The sequence below is a fragment of the Chlorocebus sabaeus genome, chromosome 23 (genome assembly GCF_047675955.1).
Source record: "Chlorocebus sabaeus isolate Y175 chromosome 23, mChlSab1.0.hap1, whole genome shotgun sequence".
Classification (NCBI taxonomy): Eukaryota; Metazoa; Chordata; class Mammalia; order Primates; family Cercopithecidae; genus Chlorocebus; species Chlorocebus sabaeus.
In genome coordinates, this window is record NC_132926.1 from 3,041,778 (window position 1) to 3,057,895 (window position 16,118).

The following is a 16,118-nucleotide window of genomic DNA, read 5'->3' on the forward strand; positions in this document are numbered from 1 at the left end:
TAGGCACCTGCACCCAGCTGGGGAGGGTGGATCCGGGATCTCTCATTCCCATGGCACTGCTCTGTCCAAGTTTTCTGGGAGCTCAGAGCTGAAGTCAGCAGGTGGAACCTGGGGAGGGGTCAGGGGCAGAGAAGCCGGCCCAGAAAAGGAGGCAGCAGGGCCTGCATGCCAGGGCAGCGGGAGAGACGGGATAGCTGAGACCTAGCTGAGACCCAGGATGTTGTCAGGAGGGGCAGGAGGTGGGCGTGGACTTGGCAGTGAGGACCATTTCTGTGGGGGGGAAGGGGGTTGATGGAGAGGCCCGGACGGGAGGGCCTTGAATGAGCTTCCCCAGGACCCCGGGAGACCCGGAGCCTCTCTGCCTGGGGTGGGGGCCCCAGCCTGGTGCCCCGCAGCCGCAGCCCCTCTCTCCTCCCTCTAGGAAACATCTCAGACCCCTCCAAGAAGAGCTACGTAGTTCAGTGGCTGTCCCGCCCGGACCCCGACTCGCCCATCCAGAAGATCTCGTCAAGTAACCGACCCGTTTATAACTCTGCCTCTGCCCTCCAGTGCATGCCCTGCGCCCTGTGGAGCTTGCCTTGGGCCCCCCTCCTCTCTGTCTATGGAAAGCTCCCCTGACTCTCCGGGCGCGCTCTGGGGTGACCGTTTTCTCCCGGGCCTCTGAGCTCGGCGTCTGCTCCGGGCCACGCTGCCTGCTGGCAGGGCCAGCCTTGCCGAGGCGTGGCAGGGGCTCGGGCCTCTGCTGGGGCCGGAACCTGGTTGGTGATGGCTTGTGAAGGGGCAAAGATCTGTCGTGGTTGCAGGAGGGGCCGGTGGCCAAAGGGCGACCGTCTGTCCGGGCCGAGCCCGCCCCCAGCCCCGCCCACCCTTGAGGCACGGCCTGGGGGGTTTCGGGGGCGCGGTCTTGCGTCGTCGTGTGGGGACCCCACCCCGAGTTTCCGGCACTGCCAGGGACTTCCCGGCTGCCACCGCTGTCGCTGCTGCTGCTGACCCTTTGCTGAGCGTGTCCTTCTGACTCGTGACACTCTGGCCTGCTTCCACCCGGCCTTTGCGCAACTCACAGCCCCGCCCGGCCCTGCCCCGCGGGGGTCCGGTCACGGAGGCGGCAGAGGGGCGCGTCCCTCCGGGTCGGGCGTGGGGACACTCCCCACCTCCACTGTCCGCCCATTAGCCCCAATGGCCTTTTCTCATCTCGCGCACAGGACCCCCTCCGTAGGGCTGAGAGAGAATGGTGCGGGCCTGCCTCGCCTCCCAGTGTGAACAACTACAGAATTACCTCAATTTTTATTGCTTTTTTGCTTAGAAAAACTATGTAGAAAATGCCTTAAAGTTGAAAGGTAACAGGATTGGCTGCTAACTCCAGCTTCAGAGGGGGAACGTGGGCCAGGCCGAAGGCAGGGAAGGTATAGGGGAGCTGGTGTGTTCATCCACCTTTGCCAAGGTTAAGGTTTCCAAGTGCAGACGGCTTCTCTCCCTGGGCTGAGCGGTGCGCACGGTCTGTCTCTGCGGACTGGAGTCGGCCCTGATGCCCCCCGGCCAGTCGGCGCTGACTGTTGCATGGAGCCCCGGAGGGTGCTCCACAGCGCGGCCTTACACCCGGGGGGCGACCCCCTGGGCCCTGAGCCGCGATCCATGTAGCACTCCGCCCCGCCCCTCCACCCCACCGCCTCTGTTCACACCGCACCCCTGCTGGGCGGCCGGCCCCTACCCTGCGGCTCTGACTACTGTTCTGTAAATAACTGGTGTGCACCTGCGTACTAATCTCACGACTGTTAACTTCCAACTTTGACGAGGCCATGCGAGCGACACGCGCGACTGGGGAAGGTGCAATACTGTCCTGGGCATATGCACTTTGGTTTATCAGGGATATTTTATTAGTGTTTTGTATGTATTTAATGACATATTCTATAGGTTCCATTGTCGTTGCTTTTCTGGTTTTTTTTTTTTTATGAGACGTTAGCGTGTGCCAAAGTGACTGTGAAAATGACCTTTTATTCTTACTAATGATGGAAAGACCTCCTGTCATGCATCCCACAAATAAACTCAATAAAATTCCGTGAAACTGGGTGCGTGGGTTTGGCAAGCGGATGGCTGCTTCTCTTTTTCACGGCCCAGACACTGAGGAGTGGTGGGCCTCACTCAGTAGCATTCATCACCCCGGTTTCGACTTTACTGCCCCACACTCCCCACTGCCCAACATAGATATTTAGGGCCCCTCCCCCTGAAAGGTGTATCTCCCCTCCCCAGGCATTTTCCAAAATCTGATAGCAAACGGTGCAGACACTCCACCGTGATTCCGGGTTTGGAATCATGTCAGATGAGCACCTCGCAAGACTGTCTAGGTTCTGTATGGAGGTCTCTCGTCAAGTAAAGGGACCGAGATGGGTTTCTCCTCATCTTGGGAGTGCAGCCTGTGGAGTGGGAATGTGGGGTCAGTAGCCCAGACATTGCTGGTCCGGGTCACCTGCGTGAGCCACCAGCAGGTCACTACCCTGGCTCCAGGCACAGTTCTCAGCCTTGGGCTACTTGTTCAGGAAGGGAGAGGTGCCCATCTCTCTCAGGTGGGGGCTGGGCCAGTCCCGGGAAAGCCTGGGTGGGGAGAGGGGACAGGGCCGTGGTGGCTCTCTGGGCAACCGGCCTGCCCGTGTCTTCTAAGGTCTTCCCAGACAGCCACAGGGCCTGTGTTCTCTCACATTGCTGACAATGGCCAGAAAGAGGGTCTGGGTTCAACAGGGACCTCCTGACCTGGGGCCCGGGCTGTGTCCTGCCCGTGGGAGTCTCACTCCTCCCTTTTCTGTACCACTGAGGAGTCCCACCAGGATGGGGGAAGAAAGCGTGGGAGACCATGAGAAAGAACAGTGGGGAGCAGCCCAGCATCATGGGGACAGGCCTTGGGTGTAGGGCCAGGCCCGGGGGCTAGCCTGGGGAGAGGGTAACTATGGTAGCGATGGCTGAGTTCAGCCTGCCCAGAGCTCAGACCACTGATCGTCAAAAGGATCAAAGCTTAAGGGAGACAAGGAGCATCAGGGAAAATCGGGTCCGACAGTGCTTCCCTCCTCTCAGTCTCTCTTCCCAGAGATGGGTCAGGAGCAATTCCCGCTGAGAGGCTCCTAGGCCCGAGCTGGAGACACCACCTACAGCCAGCTGCTGAGGAGGGCACATCTGGAGGAGGGTGCCTCTTGCTTTTTTAACCAGCTGCATGACCTTTTGAATGTTCGCATGGGTGCCTGAGCCCATCACTCCTTTATTGAGAAATGAGAATGAGGTATTCTCCATCCAGCATTTTCCAAAGCATGGGAAATGGAAGGTGATTTGGTGGTGCATAAACATAGCCCGGGCTGCACTGCACGGAGCCGTCCCTTCCTAGTTCCCTTTCTACTTTACCGTGACCTCAGGAAGAAAGCAAGCCTCACTTGCTACCAGCTTTAGCCTCTCTCACATTTGCTCATTTCCCTTCAGCTCAGAGCTTGGCAGGCAGGAGTCTCTCTCTAGAATTTGATGAGTTAAAGTTTGACTTTGAAATTGACTTAAAAGGACTTAAAACTTTTTTTTTTTTTTTTTTTGTATTCCTATTTAGGGTTACCTTTGTTCACTGCAGTAGTTTTCCATGAGTGGTGGTAATATAAGGTCTTCTCCTAAAACAAATTTTAAGTTTAAAAAGGAGTTAATTTAAAGGATATGACTAAGCAAATAATAATACAGGTGCTGTTCAGGTGTAGCCAAGATCGTGGCAGTAGCCCACAGTGACTTAAGTTCATGAAAACTGTGTTTACTCTCAATGGTTGACTGTCACTCACTGGAAGACAATAGGTCTCGCTACTTAATTGCTGCTGGAAACGGCTGAAGATCAAGTATTATAAAACCACAGTGATCATCTTGGCAGAGAGGCATCGCCAGTCATTGCCTCAGGCACATCACTCTTCTCTGTGGTCTGTGATGATACTTAAAAATGCACAAACCCTGGGGTATCTTTCAGATCAGTTGGTCGTGATGGCTTTGAAATTTTTCTAGGCTATTTTGAAATTTTTGTGGGATAATTGCATAGTCAAGCTCTTGGCCAGGATTTTATTTCAATTTTGTATGTATTCATTGATGTATTTTTATTTTTAAAAACTAAGAGCAATGCCACCCACTGTTGGGAGAAAATCAGACATAGAAGGTCCAGTATGTGGGACGGGCACAGGTGGCTCATGCCTGTAATCCCAGCACTTTGGGAGGCCGAGGCGGGCGGATCACAGGGTCAGGAGATCGAGACCATCCTGGCTAACATGGTGAAACCCCATCTCTACCAAAGATACAAAAAAATTAGCCGGGCGTGGTGGTGGCACCTGTAGTCCCAGCTACTCAGGAGGCTGAGGCAGGAGAATGGCGTGAACCTGGGAGGCGGAGCTTGCAGTGAGCTGAGATCGCGCCACTGCACTCCAGCCTGGGGGACAGAGCGAGACTCTGTCTCAAAAAGATAAAAATAAAAATAATAAAAAATTTAAAAGTCCAGTATGTAGACTAGGTGGAAGGGGGACCCCACCTGGGGCTGCTGCCCCTCACATTACGGACATTTACAGAGCACTTTCTCGTGCCCGGCTCTGACCTAGGCATGCACTTGACCCAGGGTCTGTCAGTCTTTTCTGTGAAGGGCCAGGTAGTAAATATTTTGGGCACTGGAGCCCACACGGTCTGTGTCACGGGACTCAGCTCTGCCTTTAGAGTAGGAAAGCAGCTACAAATAAGGAATGCATGGGCTGGGCACAGTGGCTCACACCTGTGATCCCGGCACTTTGGGAGGCCTTGGCGGATCACAAGGTCAGGAGTTCGAGACCAGCCTGGCCAACATAGTGAAACGCCGTCTCCTACTAAAAATATGAAAATTAGCCGGGCATGGTGGCACACACCTGTAGTCCCAGCTACTCAGGAGGCTCTTGAACCCAGGAGGCGGAGGTTGCAGTGAGCCAAGATCACGCCACTGCACTCCAGCCTCAGCGATAGAGCAAGACTTCATCTCAAAAAAGAGAGAGAAATGCATGGGCATGGCCCTGATCCAATAAAACTTTATTTACAAAACCAGGTGGAGGGAGGGACTTGGCACACTAGCCGTAGGTGGCCCACCACTGTACCAGGTTGATGTGATTCCTGCTTTTCAGGGATCCCAGCCTGGTGGGGGAGACAGTGAGGGAGTGGAGATGTGGATAAATGTGTAATAACAGCCTTACTTGTGTGAAGGAAAAAGCACAGGCAACAGGAGAAGGGACAGTGTGCGGCCAGGGTGTCCCTCCCAGCACTGTCAGGCCCAGGCTCCCTCCTTTGTCAAAGCCTGTGGGGTAGGGAGTGGGGAGGCTGCCATCAGCTCTTATCCAGAACCCCCGGTGTTTCCCTGAGGGTGGGGCTCGGTGGTTTCAGCCTCCCAGGCTGCTGGAGAGGATGTGGTGGGGCAGGGATGGGAGCCCTGTGTCTCCTCCACCCACCGTCAAACAGCACTCAGCAGTCTGAGTCTATCTGTGTCATATATTGGGCATCTGTGTAAGAGTTTTATCTGAGAAAAGCCTTCTGCCAGTTGCAAAATCCTGACAGCCACATCTCAGGATCTTCCGATTTGACTCCTGGCATCTCCCCTGGGCACCGGCCCTCCCCCTTCCTCCCTGGCATTGTGAGCATGGTTCTTGGGCTCAGTGTCAGGGAGACCCCCGCCTCTCCTGATGGCTGATGGGTTTTAACTCCCTTTTCATGGTGGACCCTGCAGCCAGTCATGTGTTCTCCTTATTTTGGCTGCTTAGAAGCTCAGGGCCAAAGTTGGGCGTCCTCTGATGCATGGGCCTCTCTGCGTTCTTCTTGCCTAGAGCTTTGCTATTTTCAGGTTCAAAATTTACCTGTTTTGAACTTCCTCAGTTATTCACATTGGTCTGTTTCATATCTTATCTTTTTTATGCCTTTATGCATTATTTGGTTCACTGTTCTAGGCTCTGGGGCTCTGCCCTTCGGAGCTTTCAGGATAATGAAAACGTCTGGCACTAGTCACGTATCTGAAAATTAGATGTGGGCAATCTTGCATCTGGGAAGGCACAGCCGCTGAGACCGTGTGCTGCAGAGACCTGCTCAGGAGGTCAGGCGATGCCTGCCTGAGGAAGATGTGCTCCCGCTGCCCCTGAAGGAGGAAGGCTGGTAGCTGGAGGCCGGACAGAGGCATTGCATGTGCAAAGACCCTGTGGCCAGAAGGAGGTCCGTGCAGAGCAAGGAGTCTAAGGCCAGAGGGAGGCTGGAGAGGGGAAGGGGACAGGTTAGGGGCTTCAAGTGAGGGCAGGGGGTGGGGGGAGTGTGCCGTGGTCACATCTTCAGTGAGAAAACAGCATTCTGACTGAAGCAGGATAGCTAGATGACATGGGTAAAGAATGGACACAGACCCTCCCATAGTGCAGCCAAGAGGTAGCTCAGCCAGGGTGGAGGTGGGAGAGGGGGAGGAACAAGGGCATATCTGAGAGTGTCTAGGACAGGGCACCCAGGAATTTGGCTTGTGTGCTGAAGCACCGTGCACCGAGACGGGCGGCTGGGGGTGCAGCAGAAGCCCTAAGCTCACGCTGCAGGGGTTGGGTCTCAGAGGCTTTTGGGACCCACAGGCGCTTGGTGGATTTGGCTTGTAGCAAGTCTGAAGCTTCAGGGGTTTGGGGCTGGTGGTCTGTCACCAGCTTCTAAAGGAAAATTACAGGTTGGAGCAGTGGCCATTAAGAAGCAGGAGAACTTCAGAACCACTGGCCCTCGATGGGAGGAGGGGGGTCTTGTCTGTTATTGTGGGGAGTTTCAACGGGTTGGACAGCTTCAGGTGTAGATGGTGCCATATGTTGGTGTATGGGATAACTGTAAGATGTGGCTCCCATCCAGTGCGTGACCCTTTCTCCCTCCCTTGCTTCCTTTTGTCCCTCCCTCCCTTTCCTTTTTTCCTTCCTTTCCTTCCTTCAGTTACTCCTTCCTTTCACCCTCTCCCTCCTTCCTTCCTTTCAATAGTAGATGAGTTCAACTAAGGAGAGTGAGGGAAAAGGAGGGCACATCAGGGGTTAGTGTGGGAAAGGTCTGAAGTCATCACTGTGGAGAGTAGAGAGCTGCTGAGGAGAGACCATAACAGGTGGTGTTGGGCTCACGGAGGTCAGTGATTAGGAATTTATAGTGGATTGAGTATCTCCTGTAACATGACTTATTCTTTCTTCTTGAGTGAATTTTTAAAAATCATCTTAATTTTTGTGTTGTGGAATGAGGAGGTGGGGAGAGGGAAGGGGCGAAAACTTGGGAAGAAGACAGAGGGTAAAGAGAGAGTGAGCAAAAGAAGAGGTGGTGGGTTGAATGAACGTAGCTGCAGACAGAGGTCAAGATGGGCCAGAGAGAAGACGGCTGGGTGGAAAGTGAGAGATAATGGTGGCTTCTGTGGAGAGTCGGGGCTCTCCATGCAAGCTGGACCACAGATGACCAATTTCTTGGGTGGAAAGGAAAGAGAAAGATGTGCAGGGTGGAAGGATTAATCTATGTGAGGGCAGCATGTTTCTTTGGGAAATGGCTGGATGCGCAAGGTGGCGGTGCTGTGGGGGGATGGAGCAGAGGCTGGACATGAGGCTGTTGGGTAAGTTGAGGCAAATGTAAGAGGCCCCATGCAGGTTTGGGTGATTTTTAACTTTCCCTTAGGCTTTGTTCAGTTAAAAGATCATCTGGGGCATTTGGGTCAGAATGGGAGCAACATAAGGGAGTTGTGGAGCATGGCAGGGCCATAGCGGCACTGGGATTTGCTATATTGGGTCTTAGGAATTGACTCTTCTAGGTTTAATTTTGTTATAGTTACTACTTACAGATTTTTGTAGAGTCAAGCCTTGCCACAAAATTTCATTGGGGTTACCACTGGGATGTCAAATGTGAAGATGTGATGATGTCCTATTCCTTAAGATGAGTTTGGAATCACTCTGTAAGAACAAACAGGCCTCATTTCTTTCTCAAACTTTAAGAGATACTGAAACATCCAGGTTCAGCTGGGGCCTGCTTGGAAGAGGGAAGCCTTGCTCACAGCTTGTGTGTCAGCACTTCAGGGCAGGGGTCCCTGGACGCTGCCTGCTCTGGGAATGCTCTGACACTGAACCCACACAGACTTTCTGCCTGGGCTCACTTGCCTCTGTGCTGTCTCTGGGCTCTTCCATATGCCTCCTCCAGCAAGCTGCACCCTGTGGGGGAACAAAGTCCCCCTTATCTTGTCCTTTGGTTATCTGTCCCACTTTTCTCTTTCAGAGGGCCACTGCCAAGGCGACAAGTCAATATTCTGTAGGATGGAAGTCTTGTCTCGCTACTGCTCCATCGCAGGTTACAACAAGCTATGCTGCAAGTCCTGTGACCTGCACAACAACCTCACCAGCGTGGAAGGCAGGACACAGCCACCGCCTGGGAAGCACAACGACATTGATGTGTTCATGCCCACCCTCCCAGTGCCCACTGTAGTCACGGAGGTGCAGCCATCACCAAGCACCCCCCTGGATGTCCCTCTCAATGCCTCCAGCACCAATGCCACGGAGGATCACCCAGAAACCAATGCTGTAGATGAACCCTACAAAATCCATGGCCTAGAAGATGAAGTCCAGCCACCCAACCTAATCCCTCGACGACCGAGCCCATATGAAAAGACCAGAAACCAAAGAATCCAAGAGCTCATTGACGAGATGCGGAAGAAAGAGATGCTCGGAAAGTTCTAATAAAATGGAAAGATAGCATCACTAGCATTTTTTCTTGCTTATAGAGATATTCCATGGGATAGCAAATCCTGTGTCATGGAGATGAAGTCAAAATTGCTGATTCCAAAAGGTTTTGAGAAAACAAAGAGGGGGAATGATGTAAGGAAGATAGGCGTGAGCACGTGGTAACTAGGTTAGCACGCGTGCTTCCCAGCCCAGGAGCGACCAAATCCTGCAGTGGTGTCAGGTGTGGAGTGGAGAGGAATATAGAGGCTCTATAGCCTCCGTCAGTGAGGGCAGGGCAAGAGGGATCACTCTGAGAGAAACAAAATAGGCCCCGAGTTGCTAAGCAGTGATTGGGAATCTTCCTTTCCTTGGCAGTGATGCATGACATTCCCTAGCGGTCCCCAGACACAGCCTGTGGGACTCTTAGGAGAAATGGTGATTTACTGCATAACTGACCAGTTGCCAAGATGAGTACAATGAAGTGGAGGTGATGAATTCAAATGGTCTTCCCGGGCCAGGCAGGTGACCAGGGTGAGTGTAGTGGCCCGCTGGGGACCATGGCCACCCTGACAGCCACACCCACCTGGAGCTGATTGTTGGCTCTGGCCGTTGCCACCACTGTGAAATCTGTATCTCTCTTCATCTCTGCCCCGCTCTCCCTGGCCTTGCCAGACGGTGTCCTTTGTCGGAAGAAGTCTAGATTTTCACATGAAAAAACTCAATCTGTAAAGGTCAACTCAGAACATTTTAAGGAGGCCTCCGCTTGGCCTGATGCAGTCTTGCTAATTAAGAACTAAAGGCCATCTGACCTATTTGGTGCTCATGTTGTACTGCGTCTGACTGTCTCCACCGAGTCTGAGCTGTGCAGCTGTCCTCTTCACCTGCGAAAGTAATGGGGATCCTGTAACGGGACATAAGGATAGGTCTAAACAGGGTCCGTGCCAAGAAAACAGTGGGGTGTCCTCCCAGGCCTCTCCCCTGTCCACTAGTCCTGGCCTTGCTGGCTGCCTTCCAGGCTCTGGGGAAGAGCTCCTGCATTCTTCCCTAGCCACCTTGGCTTCAGGGCTCCCCAGAGAGCCTCTTCCCTCCCCAAGTACCTGAGAAGGATGAGGGAGGCACGTGCTCCACTGGGAAGGTTCGGTGAGCAGTTCAAGGGCCTGGAATCTCCCTATGGCCAAGCCTACGGATTCTGGGATCCTGGGCTTTGTGGGCTTTGCTTGCTTGCTGGGAATGGGCTTTCCCTGTCCAGCCCTGCCCCACTCTCGCCTCTGTCTCTTAGAATCTCCAGACCCCAGCAGTGACCTGCAAAATGTGGCCTCTGATGGGGGCAAAGGGTGGGAGATGGGGAGAGCTTACATTATCTTTTGCTCCTTGAAAACTTTCATAGCTCCTGTTTTCCAGAGCATGGTGCTTTGTGAGCAAGATGCAAGTAAGAGAGAAATAGGAAGAAGGGAGTGGGGGCGAATGGGAGAAGAGTGGCTCGGTTTTACCTCTCACCGCATTGGTATTTTATGAAAGTGAAGCTTAAACTTTCCAGGATTACAAGACCCAGGGGCACATTAGCTCCTTAGCTGGGCTTAGCCTGACATAATTCTTAAGCTTTTCCTGTTTAAGAAACTTCTAGAGGCTGTGTACTCTCACCAATCCTCATTCTTCGAGAATTTGTTCTTGTTTATTTCCCCATTATACGGATGAGGCTCAGGATGATAGCATAGTGCCTACCTTCTACTGAGTTTTGAGGTGCTAAATATGTTTGTCTGAGGCTGCACATGTGTGGGTGGGTCTGTGTGTATGATCCAAGGGACAAAATGACGATGTAGGAACCAGCAAGGACAGAATCTGGGCTGATGCTTCAGTCTCCACCTCGATGGCTAGCCTCCCGCCCTCCGTCACTGCATCCCACACATGCTGCGCACTGTCCCTGTGTCTCCTGGAGAACCAAACTGGAGAAAACCTTTCTGAGTATCTCATATAGTACCCCTTCCTTAAGAACATGTGGTTTAGGGCATGTGTGCAATCCTGCCTCTATAATTAGGAAATGGAGCCCGAGGCTTTGCATTGTTGGTTGAACCCAGGACAGTTGGTGCTATTCACAGGCTGAAGAACTGGGCGGTTCTTACTTGGGTCTGTCCTAGGATACGGAGGAAATTCAGGACTAACACTAGGCAGACAGTGGGACTCGGTTTACCCAGCCTACAGGCCTCTGGATGGGAACACTCCATTCCCAGATCTCAGCAGAGCAGGGCTTCCTGGCTTAAGGCTGGAAGCCTTTGGGAAGAGGCCCAGCTGGGGCATTCCCTGGGCATCTGTCTTCTGCTGAAGGGAGCAAGGTGCCCTCTGGGACTGACAGCCATGACCCTATATGCCATCCTCAATCCTTGAGCCATGTATCAGAAGAGTCCTCTAGAGCCGGATGGTCCTCAGAAGTCTCTCCGTCCAAGGAATGGCAACGTTGACCGGGCTCTGAGAAACGATGCAAGTCTCCTCTGAGCTGGGGACCACTCGGAGAACCGGCTCAGTGACAGTCTTGATCTTCGCAAGCCAGCTTCTGCATCTGAGAGGCTCCTGACGCCCAGAGGAGGCAGACAGATGTCTTCCAGCTGAGTTTCTAACCGCATGATGAGACTCAGACCTTCCGCTGCACTAGAAAATCTGCAACAGTGTCCCTGACACACTTCTCATTAGTGGGCAGACTCGTGTTAGGTTTGTGGGACCCAGTTCTCTGATTTACTCCTTTTGGAAAACCCATGGAATTTCATGTATAAGCCTTTCGTTTGTATTTTAAGGTTTTTCTGTTTGTTTTGAGTATATAAATGGTGCTCAATAGCAACATCTTAGCAGATGAAGCATTACATTCCTCCTCCCTCCTGTATGACAGGTAGCCGCCATACTGAATCAAGGTGCTGAACTCAGATCACAAAATTCTGGCTTACCGATACAGCAATCAATACATTTTCGTTCTGTAATGTAAAATTTGACTCCTTACTTTTATAACTTATTAAAGTTAAAATGTCTGTGTTTTTGCAAATCATGCCTGCGTTTGTTGTTGTCTTGATTACACTTGTGCCCGTGCCTGGCTGGAACGTGGGTGGAATGGAAGGATGTGCTGCCTTCACAAGGCCGAGAGGTCAGGGCACTGGGGAGCACTGAGCCATGGCTGCTGAAGGGAGAACCATGCAAAGGGCAGAAGGCACCCCGAAGAAAGGTTCCCTCTCCTAGCTCCCCATGGATCGGCTCTCTACGTCACATGACTGAGCCAAGGGCCCCAACCAAACCTTTAGTTCAGGGAAGAGATGAAGGGTCTCCAGACATCTCCTCCCTGATGACAATCCCTTCTCTCCTATGATTAGGGTTTCCAGAAAAAATACTAGATGCACAGTTAAATTTGAATTTCAGAGAAACAACACACACACACTTTTTTTAAGCAGGAAAATGGGACATAGTTATACTAAGAAATTATTTTTTGTTTCTCTGAAATGCAAATTTAACTGAGAATCCTGTGTTGTTATTTGTTAAATTTGGTCACCCAACTTATACTTCGTGTTCTACTTCTAAAGAAAACTCCCTTATCTCCGGCCTTTGTTGCTATCAGCAGGTAAAGGGAGAAGCAGGGGTAGGAGGGCAGAGGAGATTTCTTCTGTCCCAATTTTTGTAAGTATTCCCATGCATTCCAAAAGAACAGGGAATTGGCAGTTGTTGGGGATATTATCTATACATGCCCATGATGTCAAATTTGTTGATTTGTTATTGAAATACTTTGTATCTTGATTTTGTTGTCTTCTTGTTCTACCAGTTTGATAGAAAGTTAAGTTTTTTTGTTTGTTTGCTTTGTTGTTGTTGTTGTTTGTTTTTCTGGAGGGAGTTTCGCTCTTGTCGCCCAGGCTGGAGTGCAATAGCGCCATCTTGGCTCACTGCAACCTCCACCTCCTGAGTTTAAGCAATTCTCCTGCCTCCGCCTCCTGAGTAGCTTGGATTACAGGCACGCGCCACCACGCTCAGCTAATTTTTGTATTTTTAGTAGAGATGGGGTTTTGCCACATTGGCCAGGCTGGTCTTGAACTCCTGACCTCAGGTGATCAGCCCGCCTTGGCCTCCCAAAGGGCTGGGATTACAGGCATGAGCCACCGCACCCAGCCAGAAGGTTGTTTCAGTAGATTCCACTGATCATGGATTTTACTATTTCTCACATTTCAATTGCAGTTTTGTCCATTTTTACCCTTCTTATTTATTTATTTATTTATTTATTTATTATTTATTTATTTTTGAGACCGAGTCTGGCTCTGTTGCCCAGGCTGGAGTGCCTGGCACGGTCTCAGCTCACTGCAACCTCTGCCTCCTGGGTCAAGGGATTCTCGTGCCTCAGCCTCCAGTGTAGCTGGGATTACAGGTGCCCACCACGATGCCTAGCTAATTTTTGTATTTTTAGTAGAGATGGAGTTTCACCACGTTAGGCAAGCTGGTCTCGAACTCCTGGCCTCAAGTAATCCACCTGCCTTGGCCTCCCAAAGTGCTGGGATTACAGGCATGAGCCACCATGCCTGGTCGGTTCTTTGTCTTGATTGTGATGATGGTTTCCCACTTATATACATGTTTCAAAATTTGTCAATGTATATACCCAAATATGTGCAGTTTATTAGATGTCAATTATACCTCAAAACTATTTTTAAAAATTGGGTATGCATTTTATGTATATTTGCTTTTTAATTTCATTTTTCTATAAATTATTCTTTATTCATCCACAATGAAATAAAAACAGTACGTGGCTTCAAAACTAACAGAAGGTTAAAATGGAATGGGGAAAAAAGCAGCCAATCCAAAGGAAGGAGAGAAAGAAGAGGAGAAACAACACAGAACGGTCAGGAGGAACGGAGAGCACAGAAGGCAGCCAGAGGGTGCTGGCCGCAGGGATGGCATTAGAGATAATGAACCAAATGGTCCAATTAAAGGATTAAAATGTTGGGCTATATTAAAACTGATATGTCTACAAAGCTCAAATAGAGCACATAGGATACAGAAAATTTGAAAGTTAAGGAGAAGTTATATCATGCAACCTCTCACTAAAAGATGACGGGTGCCTATAATCCTAGCTACTCGGGAGGCTGAGGCACGGAGAACTGCTTGAATCCAGGAGGTGCAAGTTGCAGCAGTGAGCTGAGATCGCACCACTGCTTTCCAGCCTGGACGACAGAGCAAGATTCTGTCTCAAAAAAAAAAAAAAAAAGAGAACCTATCCATCGCCCCCCAAATTTCTTTCTGCTCCTTTGTAATCTTCTCCCCTTCATTCCTATCCCCAGGCAGCCACAAGTCTCTCGTTTGAGTTTCATAAAATGAAATTAAACAGTATCTACTCTCTGCTTTCAGTCAGCATAATGTTTTAGATTCATACATGTTATTGAGTACATCAATAGTTCATTCCCTTTTATTACTGAGGAGTAGTCCATTGTACAGATATATTTAATTTGTTTATTTACCAGTTGATGGACACGTCTTTTCATGCCCTTATTTGTCATGTATATGTGCATATATGGTGAGGCATCTGTGAAACCTTGCCAAATTTTTATTAGGTTTTTAAAATTTTCTTGTTTAGTTTGGAGAGTTCTTTATATATTATGAGTAATTTACCAAAAATATGCTTTGCAAATATTTTCTCCCAGTTTGTGGCTTGTATTTTTATTATTTTTTCATTCTCTTAACAGTGTCTTCTGAAGAGCAGAAGTTTTTAATTTTACTAGAGTTCAGTTTATCAATTTGTTCTATTATAGACTGTGTGTTTCATATTGTATCCAAGAACTCTTCACCCAACCTAAGGTCACAAAGGTTTTCTTCTATGTTTTGTTCTGGAAGTTTTATATTCCTAGGTTTTACATTTCTGTCTGTATTTTGAGTTAATTTTTGTATCTAAAGTGAAGTTTGGATACACGTTGATCTTTTTGCATCTGGATGTCCAAACGTGGTATAGCTGTGTGTTGATAAAACTACCCTTTTGCCAAGAAATTGCTGAAGGCCATGAAGATTTCCTTGTTTTTCTAAAAGCATAATCGTTTTAGCTCTTATGTTTAGGCCAATCGTCCATTTTGATTTAATTTTTATGTATGTTGTGGCATGAAGGTCTAAATTCATCTTTATCCGATTGTCATTTTGTTGCATAATTTCTTGAAAACAAACATCATTTGTTGAAAAGGCTCTTTTCCCTATAAAATTTCCTTGATATGTTGATAAAAATCAAGTGATCACAAATGAAGAACTATTTTTAAATCAGTTCTGTTCCATTGATCTACATCTTTCCTTGCATTCATGTCACAACTATCTTGATTACTGTAACTTTTAGCAAGCTTTGAAATCAGGGAGTATGAAGTCCTTTAACGTTGTTATTTTTCTAAATTGTTTGGCCTCTTTGGGGTCTTTTGCACTTCCATATGAGTATTTAAGTCATCTCGTCAGTTCTGCAAGAAGGCCTACTGGAATGTGAGAAAAGTCACACTGAATTTATTAGATCAATCGGGGAACAACTGATACGTAACAATATTGTGTCTTCCAGTCTATGAACATGAAATGTCTTTCGATTTATTTAGATTTTCTTTAATATCTCTCAGGAAGTGTTTTGTAGTTTTCAACATAGATGTCTTACACATTTTTGTTAAGTTTACTCCTAAGCATTTTATTCTCTTTGATGGATTAGTTTTATTAATTTCATTTTCATATTGGTCATTGCTAGTATAGCGAAGTACAGTTGCTTTTTGTGTCTTAATCCTGGGTCCTCAAATGTACTCAACATGTTTATTCTAGTAGCTGGGGTTTTTTTTTTTTTTTTTAATGGATTCCTCAGTATTTTCTTTTCTTTTCCTTTTGAGACAAGGTCTCACTCTGTTGCCTACGCTGAAATGCAGTGGCATGATTACAGCTTACTGCAGCCTCGACCTCCTGGACACAAGCAGTCCTCCCTCCCCAGCCTCCCAAGTAGCTGGGACTACAGGTGCATGCCACCATGCCTGGCTATTTTGGTTTTGTTTTATTTTTGTAGACACAGGGTTTTGTATGTTGCCCAGGTTTGTCTCAAACTCCTGGACTCAAGCGATCCATCTACCTTGGCCTCCCAAAGTGCTGGTACCACTGGCATGAACCACGTGCCCGTCCTGGTATTTTCTTCATATTTGTGAATAAATATAGTTTTATTTATCTTTTTTCGATCTAGACTGCCTTCTTTTTTATTATTGGACTGGCTAGAACTTCCCTACAATGCTGACTAGAAATGGCAAGAGCACACCTGCTTGCCTTATTCCTCATTTTATGGGAAAAGCATCCAGTATTTCACCATTTAAGTATGATGTTAGCTGTAAGCGTCTTATAGATACACTTCATTAGATTGAGGAAGGTGCCTTCTATTCCTAATTTATTGAGAGTTTTTTTTTTTTTTATCATGAATGG

General features: G+C 49.0%; 1 protein-coding gene across 2 annotated transcripts in view; it reads left to right on the forward strand.

The window, feature by feature from the left end:
- ADAMTS2 (ADAM metallopeptidase with thrombospondin type 1 motif 2) overlaps nt 1-11,724 on the forward strand; it is a 232,081-nt gene extending 220,357 nt beyond the window's left edge. For both annotated transcript variants that reach the window (XM_008015512.3, XM_037992670.2), the window contains 2 exons: nt 422-511; nt 8,251-11,724. In XM_008015512.3, the coding sequence (XP_008013703.3) occupies nt 422-511; nt 8,251-8,708 (548 nt within the window). In that variant the 3' untranslated portion in view covers nt 8,709-11,724. The remainder of the gene's footprint in view (nt 1-421; nt 512-8,250) is intronic.
- Nucleotides 11,725-16,118: the final 4,394 nt, after the last annotated feature.